The 12,385-nt window shown below is 42.7% G+C and overlaps 1 protein-coding gene across 1 annotated transcript in view; it reads left to right on the forward strand.

The window, feature by feature from the left end:
• CDHR3 (cadherin related family member 3) overlaps positions 1-12,385 on the forward strand; it is a 199,593-nt gene that overhangs the window by 102,653 nt on the left and 84,555 nt on the right. The window contains 1 exon segment of the mRNA XM_066240203.1: positions 9,079-9,244. Coding sequence (XP_066096300.1) covers positions 9,079-9,244 — 166 coding nt within the window.

The following is a 12,385-nucleotide window of genomic DNA, read 5'->3' on the forward strand; positions in this document are numbered from 1 at the left end:
TATTCTTCCTACCCATTAACACTGTATATGCTTCTACTTGTTTGTATCTTCCTTGATTTATTTTTTCAATGTTTTATAATTTTTCAAGTACCAGTATTTTACCTCCTTGGTTAAATTTACTCTAAGGTACTTTATTTTTTGTTGTTGCAACAGTGATGGGGATTGTTTCCTTAATTTCTCTTTCTGATAGTTTCTTGTTGGTTTATAAAAATGCCATTGATCCCTGAATATTAATTTTGTATCCTGCCACCTTGCCAAATTCATTTATCAGGTCTAGTAGTTTTTTGACTGAGGCTTTAGGGTTTCCTATGTACAGTTTCATGTCATCAGCAAATAACAATAATTTTACTTCTTCTTTTCCAATTTAGATGCCTTTTATTTCTTCTTGTCTGATTGCTGTGGCTAGGACTTCCAGAACTATGTTGAATAAGAGTGGTGAAAGGGGGCAACCCTGCCTTCTTTCTGATCTTAAGGGGATTGCTTTTAATTTTTGCCCATTGAGTATGATGTTGGCTGTGGGTTTGTCATAGATGGCCTTTATTATGTTGGGGTATGTTCCCTGTATTTCCTCTTTCCTGAGAGTTTTGATCATAACTGGGTGCTGGATTTTATCAAATGCTTTTTCTGCATCTATTGATATAATTGTGTGATTTTTATTCTTCCTTTTGTTTATGTGATAAATCACATTTATTAATTTGCAAATATTGTACCAGCCTTGCCTCCCCAGAAAAATCCCACTTGATCATGATATATGATCTTTTTGATGTATTGTTGGATCTAGTTTGCTAATATTTTATTGAGAATTTTAGCATCTACATGTGTTCATCAGGGTTATTGGCCTATAGTTTTCTTTTTTTTAAGTGTCTTTATCTGGTTTTGGAATGAAGATAATGCTTGCCTCATAAAAGGAGCTTGGGAGTCATCCCTCCTCTTGAATTTTTTGAAATAGCTTGAGAAGGGTAGGTGTTAGTTTTTCTTTGAATGTTTGGTAAAATTTGCCTGTGAAGCTACCTGGTCCAGAACATTTGTTTGCTGGGAGTTTTTTGATAATTACTTCAATTTCACTCATTGTAATCAGTCTCTTTAGGTTTTCTGAGTCTTCCAGATTGAGTTTTGGAAGATTGTATGTTTCTAGGAATTTATTGATTTTACCTAGGTTGTGCAATTTTTTGGCATAGCAATCTTCATAATATTTTCTCACAATCCTTTGTTTTTCTGCAGTGTCAGTTGTTACTTCTCCACTTTCATTTCTAATTTTATTTATCTGAGTCCTTTCTCTTTAATTGATGAGTCTGGTTAAAGGCTCCTCAATCTTGTTTACCTTTTCAAAGAACCAGCTCTTGGTATCATTGATCTTCTATATTGTTTTTTTAGCATCTATGTCATTTATTTTCACTCTGATCTTTATTATTTCTTCCCTTCTATTTCCTCTGGGCTTTATTTGTTGTTCTTTTTCCAGTTCTTTTAGGTACAGGATTAAGTTGTTTATTTGAGCTTTTCCTTGCTTCCTAAGGTATGCCTGTAATGCAACTTTCATCTCAGGACTGCTTTTGCCATGTCCCATAGATTTTGAGTTGTTGTATGTTCATTTTCATTTGTTTCTAGGAAAATTTTTATTTATTTCTTGAACTCATCGTTAACCCATTTGTTCAATATTTAATAACATGCTTTTTAGTCTCCAAGTGTTTGAATGATTTTTCAGTTTTTCTATTGTAGTGATTTCTAGTTTCATGCCATTGTGATCAGAGAAGATGGTTGATATGATTTCAATCTTCTTAAATTTACTGAGACTTGTTATGTGTCCTAACATGTGGTCTATCCTAGAGAATGTACCATGAGCACTTGAAAAGAATGTATATTCTGCTGTCTTGGAGTAAAAGGTTCTGAAGATATCAAATTTAGTTGTTTTAGTATGTCATTTAAAGGCCATTGTTTCTTTGTTAATTTTCTTTTTAGAGGATTTATACATTGATGTTAATGGGGTATTAAAAATCCCCTACTATTACAGTACTGCTGTCAATCTCGCCTTTTATATCCATCAAAATCTGCTTTATATATTTGGGTGCTCTTATATTAGGTTCATAAATATTTACAATGGTTATATACTCCTGTTGGATTGCTCCCTTTATCATTATGTGTTGACATTATTTATCCACTATTAAGATCTTTGTTTCAAAGGCTATTTTGTCAGATATAAATATTGCTACACCAGCTTTTTTTTTTTCATTTCTTTTTGCATGAAATATTTTTTTTCATATCTTTACTTTCAGTCTATGTGTGTCCTTTGTTCTGAGGTGGGTCTCTTGTAGACAGCATATGTATGGGCCCTGTTTTCTTATCCATGCAGCTACCCTATGTCTTTTGACTGAAGCATTTAATCCATTTACATTTAAGGTTATTATTGATATGTACTTATTTATTACCATTTTATCCTTTAGATCTTCAATCCTCTTTTTCTCTATTTTTTTTCCCTTTGCTCTTTTTACAGCTGACCCCTTAACATTTCTTCCAGTACTGGTTTGGTTGTAATAAATTCCTTGAGTGTTTTTTTTCTTTTTCTTTTTTGTCTGAGAAGTTTTTTATTTCTCCTTCAATTTTAAATGATAGCCTTGCTGGATAAAGCAGTCTTGGTTGTAGGTCCTTGTTTTGCATCACTTTGAATATATCTTGCCAATCCCTTCTGGCCTCAAGTGTTTCTGTTAAGAAGTCAGATGTCATTCTGTAGGTGATTAACTGCTTTTCTCTTGCAGCTTTTAGTATTTTTTCTTTGTTTCTTAACATTGGCATTTTAATTATGATGTGTCTGGTGTATGTCTTCTTGGGTTCCTCTTTAGTGGGACTCTCTGTGCTTCTTGCACTTGTGTGACTTTTTCCTTCATCAATTTAGGGCAATTTTCAGGTATGATTTCTTCACACAAGTTCTCTATCCCTTGTTCTTTCTCTTTTCCTTCATGATGCGAATGTTGTTTCTCTTCATGTTGTCACAGAGGTTTCTTAGAGTTTCCTCAGTCTTTTTGAGCCTCTTTTTATTTTGCCACTCTGCTTCTGTGCTTATGTTTGTCTTGTTTTCTAAATTGTTGATTTAATCCTCTGCTTTATCCTGCCTGCTGTTGATTCCTACTAGTGCAATCTTCATTTCTGGTATTGTATTTATCATTTCAGACTGATTCTTTTTTATGATTTTAGTGTCCTTAGTGAGTTAGGGCTGTTGAGGTTAGTAATATAATATTAGTGGGACTCCCTACTTCAGAAATCTTTTGGTTATGAGCTCAGTATGGTGAGTGTTGCCCCTACTCCAGAGTATAATCCCTCACCCACTGCTGAATACTCAAATTTTATTTCTCCCCAACAAGGTGAGCAGCTGGTTGAGATTGAGTTGGGCTGACAGTCTCCTCTGCAGAAGTTCTTACAGCTGGTGAGACCCTGGTCTCAGGGAGGAAGACTGAGAGAGTCCTCTCCTGGGGCTGACCCCCCCCCAGAAATTGTCCAAGCCCCTCAACCAGACCCAACAATAGGTTCACAGGGACCTATACTTTAAATGTCCATGCTTCAAGCCTCTCTCCCTCCCCCCTGTGGAATATAGCCCTATAAGGCAAAATATATAGCACCCAGGCCAGTTGACTCTGAAGCTCTACTCTATCCAATGCACATGAACTGCTGTGCAGATGCTGATCACAGAAAGCAGAACTCACCTCAGCTGGGCCAGGTGTGATGAGCCCTTCCTTAGGAGATGCTACCAGACTGGGCTGTTAGGTCCTGAACCAATGCTTTTTGCAGCTGGCCACTGGATGTGCCAGCCTTGGGCCTCCCTGGAGGGTACCTGGTGCAGACCAGTGGGAGACACTGCCCATGACTGGCCTTCAGCAACTTTCTTGGAGGCTCAAGTCATCCAGAGTTTGCAGTTGCATCTGCTGGGCCCAGGTGCGCATGGAAACACCAAACTTCACACTTAGGCTGGCTTGTACCCATGCTAGGCCTGGGGGAAGGTCTGCTTAAAAGGCCAAAATTTCCTGAGTCCCGCCTCCTGCAGCCTCTGTCTGTTGACTGCTTATTGGGCTTGGCCACTGAAAAAACCTCTGGTAAAGTCTAGAGCCTGTGGCAATTTAGGGATTAGGAAGGGTGGTTGGTGTGTCAGTCTGAGCAAACTTTTTTCACAGATTCAGTAGGGTGTGACCCATGGAGTCCAGTGGGTATGGTCTCTGAGACCCAGAGATGTGATTTGCCTAAAGTCTAAACAGTTTTTACTGAGTCTCCCATGAGGCATAAGCACCAGTCACAGACTCAAGATGGGGGGGGGGGGGAGAAAGCTCTAGCCTCAACGCCAGAAATTGTCACTGATGCACCCCCCTGTTTTCTGGCTGACTTTCAGAATGGCCAGGTCTCCATGGGTGGGCAAGAGAAACTCCCGAGGGCAGAGCAGTTGCTTTTCCCCAGGCTGATGCTACTCAGAGGGGACTGCTCCACCCACGAAAGATGACAATTGCAGTATTGGAGAATGACTCAGCACAAGGGCTCTGGCAGCCATACCCCATGGCATCTCCCCCTGCACCCGCTACCCCACACTCTCCCCACGCAACTCTAGTCCCCTCAGCCTTACCTCAGTCGGAGCCCTAGATAAGTGGCTGTGAAAAAGATTTTCTGCACTGGTGCTTTAAGATAGAGCCAGCATCTCAGAGAGCTCCGTCTCTTTCTTGCAGACAGAAACCTCGTCTCTTTTCACCACCAAATGCTATGTGGGCACCTCTTCTAGGTGTTGGGGCTCTAGGTTGGGGCACTGTCTTATGGTTGAGGACCCTTCCCTCTCAGGGCAACCCTCCCCGCAGTAAAAGTCCCTCTGGATCCTCTGCTGCCCCTAGCTCCTGGGAGTGGGGCAGCCCTTTCCGCATCTCCACCCTTCCTACCAGTCTCGGTGTGACTTCTTCTGTGATCCTTGTTTATAGTCTTCTCTTCATTTAACCCAAAGTTGGTTTTTCAGAATGATTGTTCTTAAATGAGGTTGTAATCCATTTCGGTCCTGGGAGGGGCAGTTGGAACATCCGCCTACTCCATTGCCATTTTCTCTTCGTCAGTTATATAAATATCTAACCACTATACCAGGGGTCCCCAAACTACGGCCCGCGGGCCACATGCAGCCCCCTGAGGCCATTTATCCAGCCCCCGCCGCACTTCTGGAAGGGGCACCTCTTTCATTGGTGGTCAGTGAGAGGAGCACATTGACCATCTCATTAGCCAAAAGCAGGTCCATAGTTCCCATTGAAATACTGGTCAGTTTGTTGATTTAAATTTACTTGTTCTTTATTTTAAATATTGTATTTGTTCCTGTTTTTTTTGTTTGTTTGTTTTTTTACTTTAAAATAAGATATGTGCGGTATGCATAGGGATTTGTTCATAGTTTTTTTATAGTCCGGCCCTCCAACGGTCTGAGGGACAGTGAACTGGCCCCCTGTGTAAAAATTTTGGGGACCCCTGCACTATACTGTACACCTGAAACTAATATATAACAATATTATATGTGTATAGTAATTTTTAAAAAATGATTGCTTTTCCCCAGAAACTACCCAAAATCATGAAACATCACCTCCAGAAAGATCTTATTCTCCAACACAAACTGCTCACAAGAGCCAGTCCCATTGCCTACTGAACATATCAATGCCATCTCTGTGGCAGAACGTGGCTCCTACTTGGGCAGCCTTGACACTCTGCAGGATGACAAGTTTGGCAATGAGGTTTTTCAGTTTCTGGTCCAAAGGTCTAGTCAGCGTTGGCCTTGGGACTCAGATGTTAGACCTTTCTGAGAGTGACCTCTGGATTATGCCAGCTGCTAAGACTTCTGGAGAAGGTGAGGTGGAGAGAAGAGGATCATTAATAGTGATGATAATGATGATGATAATGATAACTCACATTTATGGAGTATTTATTGTATGCTAGAAATTCTTCTTAACATTTTGTGAATGCATTCATTTAATCCTCATAACAACACTATAAAGTGGTATACTATTATTATTTTTGGAAGTATTTTTTATTGAATTTATTGGGCTGACATTGATGAATAAGATTACATAGTTTTCAGGTGTATGATTCTATAACACATCACCTGTATATTATATTGTGTTAAGTGGCATACTATTATTTTTGCATGTTAAAGGTGAGGAAACTGAGGCATAGAGAGGTTGAGCAACTAGCCCACGTTCACATAGCTGTGGGTGGCAGACTTGAGATTTGAGATCAGGCAGGCCGGCCCCAAGAACCCTTGCTCATAGCCCTCACACTGCGCTGGCTGGCTACTGCCCAGCAAGAGAGATGTCTGAGCCTCATTCGGCCCCGTGGCTGATCATTGTCAGGGGATTTTCTCCTGGAGCAGTACCAACAAAGACAGCCCTGAAAAGCCAGGAAGACGTGCTAGCAGGCCCAGCAGGAACAAAGGCTGGGGCTCTCTGAGGTAGTGGAAGCCATACCGCCCCCGTTCCATTTGTCCATTTCTGAGCTGGACTCCTCTTGTTTTCATCTACTGCCACGAACACTGTGGACACTGTAAATGTGATCAGCCTTGTCTAGAAAAATCTCAAACTTAATATGCCTAAAAACAAACTAACTGTCTTTCACCAAAACTGCAGCCAGATTCCTACAACCAAATCAAGGCTTCCCCACTCTCCACTGTGGCTTTCGGAGTTCCCTCCCCTCCCTGTTCTAGTCTCCTTAGGTGTGAAACAAGGGGACGGTCTACCAAACTATGGTTGTTGTGAAGGTTAAATAAAACACTCCACAAAAGGGCTTGGCAAGAGCCTGGCAAATAAACATTTAATAAATGCTGGTAACATAAACACAACCTTTCAATCTGTGTTGATAGCAACCCAGTTCCTTTGGTTCCAAGATATAACATTTTTAGACGTTTTTTTACTGTTTTAGTTTCTTCCTCAGAGTGTTAGAGCTAGTTCCCAAGGGAAAGGAGCATCCACAAGTAACATTGTACAAACGCATCTATCTGCCCAAGCTTGGCATCAGGAGGAGGTTACAGGCTCAGCAGGAACCTAGGTATAAACCAGGAAGCAGAGTGGGCTGTCCGGACAGAGGGGTTGCTCTGGTAGACGTACATTCAGTAACAGTTTTGACTAACCACAATGAAAGTCAGCATTTATTAAGAGTTTGCTCAGTAGCAGATAGTGATCTAAGTATTCCATGGGTTAACTCATTTAATCCTCTCAACAATCATATAAAGTAGATGCTCTTATTATCCCCATTTTATAGATGGGAAAATTGAGGCACAGAAAGGGTGAGTAACAGGAAGGCTGGGCTTTAAAGCCAGTCAGTCTGGCTCCAGAGTCTATGCTCTAGACCAGGGGTCCCCAAACTTTTTACACAGGGGGCCAGTTTACTGACCCTCAGGCCATTGGAGGGCCGGACTATAAAAAAAACTATGAACAAATCCCTATGCACACTGCACATATCTTATTTTAAAGTAAAAAAACAAAACTGGAACAAATACAATATTTAAAATAAAGAACAAGTAAATTTAAATCAACAAACTGACCAGTATTTCAATGGGAACTATGGGCCTGCTTTTGTCTAATAAGATGGTCAATGTCCGGTTCCATATTTGTCACTGCTAGCATGATATGTTGCGCTTCTGGAGCCGTGACGCGTGCATCCCGCGTCACTGGAAGTAGTATTGTACGTGAGCGATGCCGCCACATACAGGACTCCAGGAGCACAGGATGCGGATGAGCACTAATGAAAGAGGTGCCCCTTCTGGAAGTGTGGCAGGGGCCGGATAAATGGCCTCAGGGGGCCGCATGTGGCCTGCGGGCCGTAGTTTGGGGACCCCTGCTCTAGACTCTTATCTTCTACTGCCTCTTATTTACCACGTGCTAAGCATAGACTCAGGTCATCATCACTTGTGTGAATACCAGGCTGACCTGGCTGATGGGTAACAAGACTACCTCATTTTTCCTCTCAACCTTCCTCTGTACGTTCTCTCTCCACTGCACAAACTCATTCACATCTGTGGCTGCTCTCTCTTCTCTTAACCAATCCAGATCTTACAAAGTCAAACACAATACCTACCGCCTGTTCCATGAACCCTTCCCTGACTAAAGACAGCTCACAGTGAACTTGGTTTCCTCTGATTTTCCACAGTAGCCTGACCTAACTCTTGAAGTGTCTCCCCAGGGTCATACAGTTTAGTGGTGGAAATGGGATTGGAGCTAAGTACTCTCCTCACTGTAGAATACTCACTGTCTGGCCCAAGTTGTATTAATAGCCGAAAGGTTCTATTAACTTAATTAAAACAATTCTAAAATGTAATCCTTGATGTCCCAAAGGATGAGCAGGGATGTGTTTATAGATATGAGAGCTCACAGACTGGCCTTCTGTGGGCAGGCCCCCACCACCATGGACCACTGTGTTGCTGATGGCAACAGTCTAGATTCTGGCAACATCTCTCTGCCCCTGTTTCTTGGTGCCCCTCCCACAATCCCAAAACACTTGTGGTTCAGAGGACAACTGTCTGATAGTAGAGGAATGCGTAGTAAAGCACACACAAAAAACATGTTTATGTTAGTAAATATCATTCCTTATTTCTGTGGTCACATCCTTCTTCCCTCGTTTGTTCTTAGAAGTGGGCTTGGGAAAATTAGAATGGAGTGATGAGTCAAGATGTAATTTAACAGCAATTCTAGAAAAGTGCAGCATCTCATTCTTAAAGACTATAAAATCCAAGTATATTCAGTGTTGCTAAGGGATTCATTTGGGAGCCTCCCCTAAGTAGAGATAGATTTTTTTTTTTTAAGTCCCAGGTCTTCCATTTCCAGTCATGGGAACCAGAATGTCTCTTAAATTTTCTTCTTTTCTATAAAAAGCAGCACATACGCAGCAGTCCCTTTAGTGAAGGAGAGTCGTGGGTCTTATGTTGGAAGTAGTACTAAGGCAAATGACCAGTTACTGTGACAGCGTAGGATGATGTGAATGATGGTTTCAAGGATGCTAGGTGCTTTCTTCTGAGTTATATCCATTTGCAAAATACATGCATGAAAAGCAGACCTTCTTTCTCACAATTACTAAAGATTCTACATTTACTTTTAGGTTGTCACCACTGGGAAGGAACAACTAGATTTTGAAACAGGACCAAACATATTTGATTTGCAGATTTATGTTAAGGATGATGTTGGTGTGACTGACCTACAGATCCTAATTGTCCAGGTAACAGATGTGAATGAGCCGCCTCAGTTTCTAGGCAACTTGGCAAAAGGTAAGATACACAGGGGTGTGCAATGCAGCCCAGATGGTGGCATCAGGGAGGACCCTGAGGGACAGAGAAAAACAGAAAAGTAAATAAACAAGCAGCTGTTTCCCTGGGAAAGGCAGATGCTTAATGAGTAGGGGATAAATAAAATGTCCTCCAGCCCAGGACTTCCAGTAACAATGCCCAACAATTTACAAAGCCCTCCACATCCATGGTTCCTCTCAGGCCTCTCCCAGTCCTGGGAGGAAAATGAGGCTCAGGACCTCAAATGGACGAGGTTCATTTCTGTGCACTACTCCTGGTCACTGACTGACTTGTTCATTCTCCCCATGGGCGCCAACTCCCTGAAAGCAGTGTGTGCCTGGAGTCTGCAACAGAGTAGGGATAATGCTTATTGGGGGTAGCACAGGGTAACTCCTGCATGATCTCCCTCAGGCTCGTGGCTTTGAATGCCATCCAGGCAGACAATCTCCAAGTCTATCGTCTTCGTCCGGATTCTCCCCTGAACTCCATCGAAATATCCAAGTATCTTACCTAACATCTCCACTTGGATACCTAATAGCCATCTTTAATATTGTGATTTATAATAAGAAATACATATTTGGTTTTCCTTCTGTTCCTGACACAAAGCTCCTATCCTTTGGATTCCCTGTGATGACAGTGATAAAAGTAGTTTTGCTACTTTAATGATGTGATATTTGGAATGCCCCCAAGGTCACCTACACATGGCAATGGTGACCAGTGGAACCAGTCATGTGATTAGAGGAGTGGACCTTTCAGTCAGCCCCTCACCCCCCCACACTCTCTCACCTACCCCGCCACTGCAGAGGGGAGAGAAGGTAGAAATTAAGTTCAGTCATCAATGGCCACTAATTTAATTAATAATGCCCATGTACTGAAGCCTCCATAAAATCCAAAAGGGGTTCAAGAGCTTCCAGGTTAGCGGAGCTTCAGGGAGAGTGGATGCCCAGAGGGCAGGGAAGCTCTGGGCCCTGTGCACCTCTTCCATCTGGCTGTTCCTTAGTTGTGTCCTTTCATAGTAAACCAGTGACCTAGTGAGTAAAACGTATCCTGAGTTCTGGGAGCCCCTCTAGCAAGTTAATCAAACTCCATGAGGGCATTCAGGGAACCTTAGATTTATAGCTGGTGGGTCGGGAGCATAGTGACAACCTGGGGTTGAGCTGAGTTGAGTTCTCAGCTGATGTCAGATAATTCCGTGGTGGTGTAGGGGAAAAAAACCCTCACATATTGGAAATGGTGTCAGAATATGACAGCTCAAAATTAACATGCCTCCAAGCCAGACTCTTGACTGCCACTTCCGCCCCCTGGCCCCCACCATCCCCACCCAGAGCTGCTTCTCCTGTCTCTCCTACTTTAATGGCAACGCCATCCTCTGGTTGCTTAGACCAAGACTTCAAAGTCAACCTTAACTTCTTTCCCTCCCAACATCAAGTCCATTAGGAAATGTCCTCACCTGCTAAACCTATGCAGAATCCAGCCCATCCTTAGCCTCTCCACTACTACGTCCCTGGTGCCAGCCACTGGGCGTGTCTCACCAGAATTCCTGCAATCCTGTTTACTAGGCCCTCTGCTCTGCTCTTGACCCCTACATTGGATACCCCAGACAGCGGCCAGGGGATACTGTCAAACATCCATTAACTCAAGGCTTTCCTCCGCTTACAACCCTACAAGAACCTCTCATCTCATTCAAAAGGAGAGCCAGAATCTCCTTAAGGCCCCAACAAATGTGGCAAGCCCATACAACCCTCACCCCTCATGCTTTCTCACACATGTCTCCCTTTGCTCCAGCAGTCCCTGCTTCCTCGCCAATCTGTGAGTGCCCCAGGCACAACCCACCTCAGCACCTCGGTAGTTGCTATTTCCTTTGCCCTTCTCCCATACCTCTGTGGGTCATCCTCATTTCTTTAAGTATTTTATTTCAAATGACAGTGACCTTCCGTAAGCACTCTGTTTAACATTGTAACCCCACTTACAGCATTGCTTTCCCCGAATTTTCTCTGTAACGTTGTTCAGTAACATACACACATTTTACTCATTTATTTTATTATCTGTGTCTTCCCACTGGAATTCAAGCTCATGAGAGCAGTGTTTTGTGGGACCAATGTGTAGATCAGTGTTTGCTACAGAGTCAGAACTCAGTAAACGTTTCTTTGAATGAAAGCATGAGCCGTGATAAAGTGAAGGAAAGCTGAAGCTCGGGAGTAAGATGGCTTGGGTTTGCATTTTGATTCTATTACCTACTAGCTGAGACAACCCAGTAACTTCTCTGAGCCTACTTCCTCATTTATAAAGTGGAGAGAATTACAATACCTACTCTCTAGGGTTGTTGTGAAAATTAAAGGAGAAAACACACAGGGTGAGGCATAGGGTTTACAGTTGTTCCTATGGAAAATAATACAATAATTAACAAATAAGAATAACACAAGCATCGACTCTGTTTTATGCACCTGCAAACCTATTTTTCTACAGTCTATATGCTAAGTCCTCAGCACAGTGCCTTAAAAAAGAGTGAGTTAATGTGAGCACTCTGTCATCTCCTGGACAGAGAGGTTCTCAGAAAGCGAGAAGCCAGAGCAGAGAACATGGCCTTTGGGCAGGGCTGGGGGTGCTTCTGAATTCCAGCGGGAACACACAGATAATAAAACAAATGAGTAAAATGTGTGTATGTTGCTGAACAATGTTACAGAGAAAATTCGGGGAAAGCAACGCTGTAAGTGGGGTTACAATGTTAACTGCCTGCTCCTCCTTCCCCACGAGCGCCAAGAACTCTGAAGCCGAGGAAATCAGTTTGTGGTCCCTTTCCCCAGCCGCTCTCTGCAGCCGCCCCTCCCCTTGTGCCGTCTCCTCTCTGTTCCACCAGAAGCCCTCTCACTTGTGGGACTCATTTCTGCTGAGATACTATGTGCACTTCAAGTGTTGACCTTAGCTCAGTTCAGGAGGAATTCATACATTAAAGGGGATCTGGAACCTGGAATGACTTCCCCATGGAGGTTCTTGCTCATGGTTACAACTCTCTGCCCTATCACCTCCCCTCTCCCACTAAACAACAGTACCCTAGGTCAGCTTTCACTGGAGGGAGTACGCGAGGACTGGATACCAGTGTCGCCAGCCTTGCTAGTTTATTAA

This window comes from Saccopteryx bilineata, chromosome 7 (assembly GCF_036850765.1).
Source record: "Saccopteryx bilineata isolate mSacBil1 chromosome 7, mSacBil1_pri_phased_curated, whole genome shotgun sequence".
Classification (NCBI taxonomy): domain Eukaryota; kingdom Metazoa; phylum Chordata; class Mammalia; order Chiroptera; family Emballonuridae; genus Saccopteryx; species Saccopteryx bilineata.